Consider the following 5775-nt stretch of genomic DNA (forward strand, 5'->3'; position numbering starts at 1 on the left):
ATGCTACATATTCAAACAATCTAAGATTGCTCTGACCAAATGGACTCTGTAACACATGACTCTCTAAAACTGGATTTGGGTGACGATTGTACAACCAAATAAATTTGCTTAAATCATTGAATTATAACAATAGGTCTATTTCATGGTATGTAAATTGTACCTCAGTAAAGTTGTCCAAAATACATTCATGAAGTTTTCCATGGAATTATTCGAGGTGAGTTGAAAATATTTACTTTTGTTTACAACAGTTTTTACTATACATCAATTTGATTATGCTTAATATTCTGAAACCTTTTTTTTCTTTTTTTGTACCTCTCTGCTCTCCTCCTCACTTTGTACAAAGTACATAATAAGCTAACCAGTTAGGATTTTTCAGTAAATTGTTTCTTTCTTCTTTTTTTAGTTTTGTATCGGCCCCAAAGAACCCAGTTCCTTTCATGACTCCCTTAATACCCGTCAGTCTTTATCAACTGTCTTAGTTTTCGTTCCCACAGAAGCAGACACTGAAACAAGGATTCAAGTGCAAGCAATTTACTTGAAGGAGCAAGGAATATGGATGGGAGAAAGGAGAAGCAACACAGGAAAGAAAATATATCCAATAAAGCTTGCATTAAGTCAGCTACCACAGTGACTGAGCAGAGTTTTTAACCTGTGGGGAAATTTTGGAAAATGTGCAAAACCCACATCTAAAAACTACTCCCAAGTAAAGAGGTATATCCCACACCTCTCAGTGAAGGCTACCCCTGGAATAAATAATGCTGGGTCACTTCTGCCACCATGCATTTGGCAAAGTAAGTTCCAGGTGGTGCTGTCCATTGGCAGCTGGTGCTGCCCAGCTGGTACAATACAGATGGTGAGAGGATCCCAGGGAATGTGGGAGGAGCATCTAATACTCCACTGTTCACTCAGCAGACCCAATTCTACTGAAATTCTTCTCAAAAAATGAAGTTTTGAATGCATTCCACAAATGTGTAACTACCATTCCTGATGACACCTCCAGAGAGCCCAGAAAATTAAACCATGTATAAGAACAACTCTTATTCCTTTGTATTCATTACTAAAAGCTTCAGGATCTTGGGGAGTGTATCTTAAAACAGCAATGATGAGACATAAAGGTAAAATAAAGTAAGGAAATGAGAAAGTAAAGAAGAAGAAAGGAAGGAAGAAAAGAAGCAAGAAAGAACCACAAAGAATGAATCAACATCTCAGGTTATCCAAGGCAGTATATTACTATGGTCATCTGAAAAAAACATCTATCAAATCTAGATTCCCACCCTTGAACTTGGAAACCACATCACTGACCTAATGAAAAGTAGGATAGCAAAGTTAGGAGTATTAACTCAATGATAGTTTGCCAGTTTGAATCCATACCAATCTCTGACTCTTACTCTGAAAAGGGGGGTGAATGAGAATGGTTAAATAAAATCATACATGTAAAGCAATAAACAGTCCAGATGTGGCAAGCAGTTGGTTATGACTGTTGTATGATTTTAGTTTTATTTTGTTCAGGGAAAAACACACACATAACCAAATTAAGGTGAAAAGCATCAATGTTTGAGAGATTAAGCTTTAGGAAAATCACGTCTGCACTTGCCAAGATTAATGAGGCAAATCTAAGGTTGGATTTTTCAGGTATGGCTCAAAGAAAGCTGACCAAAGAAAGAATTTAAAGACAGCATATAGGAAAGAAAGAAGAGGGAAAAAAAATTACTAAGGAAATGTGGTACACTAACAAGTAGAAGGCCAACTATAGTTGCTTTGGGATTGGAAGAAATGATGCATGTCTTTTGAGGAAGAAAAAGGAATCAGGACATTTAAATTCATGATATTTGGTTTTGGGGACCATGAGGCCCATTTAGCCTTGAGGCCAGTAACCATCATCGTGGACAAGAGCCTGCTCTACAAAGGAGCCTTCCCAGGGCTCCCTTCACATCCTTATTCCTTAGGCTGTATATGAAGGGGTTCAGCATGGGCGTGACCACAGTGTACAATACTGAGGCAATAGAGCTTGTCTGGGAAGAATGGGTCACAGCAGAACTGAGGCAGACCCGAAGACCAGTTCCATAGAACAAAGAGACCACGGAGAGGTGAGACCCACAGGTGGAAAATGCCTTATACTTGCGCCCGGCAGAGGACATCCTCATTAAGGAGGAGACAATCTGAGAGTAAGAAAAGAGGATCCCTGAGAGGGGAAGCACACCCATCAGGGCAGTCAACACATACAAGAAGATATAATTGATGTGGGTATCAGAACAGGCCACTTTGATAATCTGAGTCAGTTCACAGAAGAAATGTGGTATTTCAGTGTCTATACAGAAATTCAGCCTTGTGATCAAGACAATATGAAGCAGGGAGACCCAAAAAATGATGACCCAAGACACTAGAACCAACAAGACACAGAGCCGGGGGTTCATGATGACTGTGTAGTACAGGGGATGACAAATGGCCACAAACCGGTCATAGGCCATCATGGTCAGGAGAAAATTGTCCAGTGCAGCAAAAATCATGAAGAAATACACCTGAGTGAGGCATCCTATGTACGAGATGTCTTTGTTCTGTGTCTGGATGTTCACCAGCATCTTTGGGACCGTGGTAGTGATGAAACAGATGTCAACAAAGGAAAGGCTGAAGAGGAAGAAATACATGGGTGTGTGGAGATGGGAGTCAGAGGTGACGGCCAGTATGATGGACAGGTTCCCAAGCACAGCGACCACGTACATGGACAGGAAGAGTCCAAAGAAGAGGGGCTGAAGTTCAGGATCCTCTGAGAGGCCCAGCAGGAGGAATTTTGAAAATTTTGTTTGGTTTTCTGCTTCCATGTAGCTATTTTGTTGGCTGGAGAAGGTAAAAGCAACATTCAACAAACTGTCAACTGGTACCTCAGCTAGTCATCGCCTTTACAATACCACCTGCATTTTGCTATTGAGTACGTCCAATGACTGTGACTCTCAGTTACAGGTAGCCCTTTTCCATTTTAAATATATATAATTATTCAGACACTTTAATTTAGCAGAAATCTCTCTCTTTTTAGCTTCTATTCACTGGTTCTAACGATCCTATTTGAATTTATACACATAAACCAATTTCTTTTTTAATATTATCCTCCCAAGCTAAGTGGAAACATGTTATGTGAACCCCCAATTATGGTCTTTTGCCTGATAATCCCCATGCCTCCTCCATTCTGGTAACTCTGTATTAGTGATTAAAAGTCATCTGAGTTGAAAATTCCTGTCTTAAATGTGACCTGTCACATCCTATTGACATAACAGTTAACTCATGGTGCTTTATTTTTTTCTTTTTTAAAAATCTGGTTACTATTATTACCTTCTTTGCAAGGTTTAGAAATGCCTTTGTGAACAGGAGGATCTGTTTTAATAATAACCAAAAAATTTTTAAAAAATTCAAACCCATTGCCATTGAGTTGATTCTAACAAAAGGCAACTCTATAGGGCAAAGTAGAATTGCCCCACCATGTTTCCAGGGCTGTTATCCTTAAGGAAGAAGACTGCCACATTTTTTTCCTATAGAGTTGCTGGTGGATTCAAACCACTTACCTTTTGGTTCATACCTGAGTGCTTAACCACTATGCTACCAGGGCTGCCAATATAAACTGTTCCCTTTCTGAGCTACAGTATAAAGCTATGATTTCAAAAATGAGTGTTTGACTCACACTGCCTGGAGTAGAATTTTGGCTCTACCAACTTCTGCCTATGTGGCCATGAGAAAATTACTTGATCTCTTTGAGCTGCAGGTACCTCCTTCTCCAATAAGAGCATTCAATATTTCCTACATAATGAGACTGATGAGTTAATTAAATGAGATGATGCATGTCATTTTTCTAGCGTTGTGTCTGTGATATAGAGTAGGCACTTGGTAATTGTTTCTGTTTTTTTTTTTTTAATATCACAATAAATCTGTCTTGCATGTCTATCATTTATCAATAGCTCCTTTATATTAGGGCAGCCATAAAGCAAGGATGGAATTGTGATAACTATAAACAAAACAGTTCTGTTACCTCTTCTGATCTCCACACAGCTCTTCCAATTAGTGAAGATTCCTATGGCTCCCTATTGCAGAAACCACCTGCCAAATGGATTCTTCCAAGAAGAGGAAAGGCCAAGTGAACTCTGTACATAGGAGGAGGAAATAAAAGCACACAACCATTAAAATCAAATACAAGGCATGTGTGTGCTCATGTATACATGCTCTTGAATAAGGATGTGTTAAATTAAAATCAGTGGAGTTAATTACAAAATACATGATGGGTAGATTAGAATATTAAAAACTTCTATAGGGCAAATTATACCAAAGAAAATTAAAAGTCAAACTTAAGATTTGAAAATAAATGTTTACATTTTCCATAAAAGAAAAAATAGTATTATTCATGCATAAAGAATGGAAATTAATTAAATAGAGAAAAAAAATCATTGTGGACATTTCATTTAGTCTGCAACATTCAATGAACTGTCAACTGGTACCTATGAGTAGGAAGGATTTCTCTGAAACAGGATTATTTGAGTTGACAAAGGAAGAATAGGTAATTGCTATTCATAGGAAGTAAGAAAAGGACAAGCACAATAAACTTAGAGAATAGAAGGTTTTGTACCCTGTTGGGCAGTGAGCTTGGTAATGGAAGGGATTTGAGAGGCCAGTGAGATGAAGAGCAGAAAATGACACATAGGAAGGACAGAGTTCGTAAGGCCCACAAACAGAGCATCCATTCCTATTCCTTGATGTGCCTCTTACATGGGTAATTTTATGTTTACTTGTGTGTCAGAGTTTGTGACTTTGTTTTCTCAATGTTGCCTTAACCCAATATACAATGGATGTTTTAAAACCACAACCAACAAGATAGTCTACATTAAAACACTAAAATATTTATGCCAAATTCATAAATAAGCCAAGGCAATTTAATCCCACTTTTGTCATTCTCCTGTATCATTTAAAACGAGAAAAGGAAATGGGTCTGAGTACTAAAACCTCAAAAATAATTATCCTGTGTGTAGATGATATTGAGGACATGAAGAAGAAATAGTATACAAATAGAACTTTTAAGTGCTGTTAGTAAGTTGGCAGGGCATTAAAGAAATATTTAGAAACCAGTAAATTTTCATTTGGGGGAAAAATACTTAGGAAATATATAGAAAAACCCTAACACATTAGGAACAAAATAAACAATATCTCCCTTATACTAGATTTTCTTTGAGTAGGTAATGGATAAATTACTGGAGGTAGGAAATCTAACAGCAATCTATAATTTACCGAAGAGAATGGAGAAGTGATGTTTGATGAGAAAGATAAGATAAAGTTTCATAGTTGGTTATATCCGAGTTTCATCAGAAAATTATACATTTAAGAAACGGCCATTTCCAACGCTTCTTGAAAAGGGTCCCTGGATTCCAGAAAGAAAAAGAAGAAACAGAATGAGAGCTGGAAAAGCCTGGCCGCAGTGGAAACTAATGTGCGTTCAAAGCGCAGGGAGCTCACATTCCTAAGCAAGTATGGGAGGGTTCAGTGCCCTTACCAGAGAGATGAGGCCCAGGATACGCTTTTATTCCTCTTTTCCTTCTTACTCCACCAGCCCTGAAGGGGACACACTAACTCTTTCTGATGGCATCACTGAAGCAGTTTCTCTTCTCCATGGTCTGTCTCTTAGAAGCCAATTTGGTTTTCACCAAGGCTGGGATCAAATATTTACAGGGTGAGGAACAATGAGGACATGTTTAAAATTTATTGTGTCTCCTGGGTTGAATATCAGAGCTGTTCATTAAATAA

At 38.1% G+C, this 5775-nt stretch overlaps 1 protein-coding gene across 1 annotated transcript; it reads right to left on the reverse strand.

The window, feature by feature from the left end:
* Nucleotides 1-1500: 1500 nt before the first annotated feature.
* On the reverse strand, nt 1501-3543 carry LOC100669015 (olfactory receptor 7D4-like). The gene has a single exon (XM_064283122.1). It carries the CDS (start codon nt 2817-2819, stop codon nt 1878-1880), a length of 942 nt encoding a protein of 313 aa, XP_064139192.1. The 5' UTR covers nt 2820-3543; the 3' UTR covers nt 1501-1877.
* Nucleotides 3544-5775: the final 2232 nt, after the last annotated feature.

Source organism: Loxodonta africana, chromosome 3, assembly GCF_030014295.1.
Source record: "Loxodonta africana isolate mLoxAfr1 chromosome 3, mLoxAfr1.hap2, whole genome shotgun sequence".
In the NCBI taxonomy this organism is placed as follows: domain Eukaryota; kingdom Metazoa; phylum Chordata; class Mammalia; order Proboscidea; family Elephantidae; genus Loxodonta; species Loxodonta africana.

Coding starts and splice junctions, on each gene's coding strand:
- LOC100669015 (XM_064283122.1), bottom strand. CDS start 2,819: ATGGAAGCAGAAAACCAAACAAAATTTTCAAAATTCCTCCTGCTGGGC.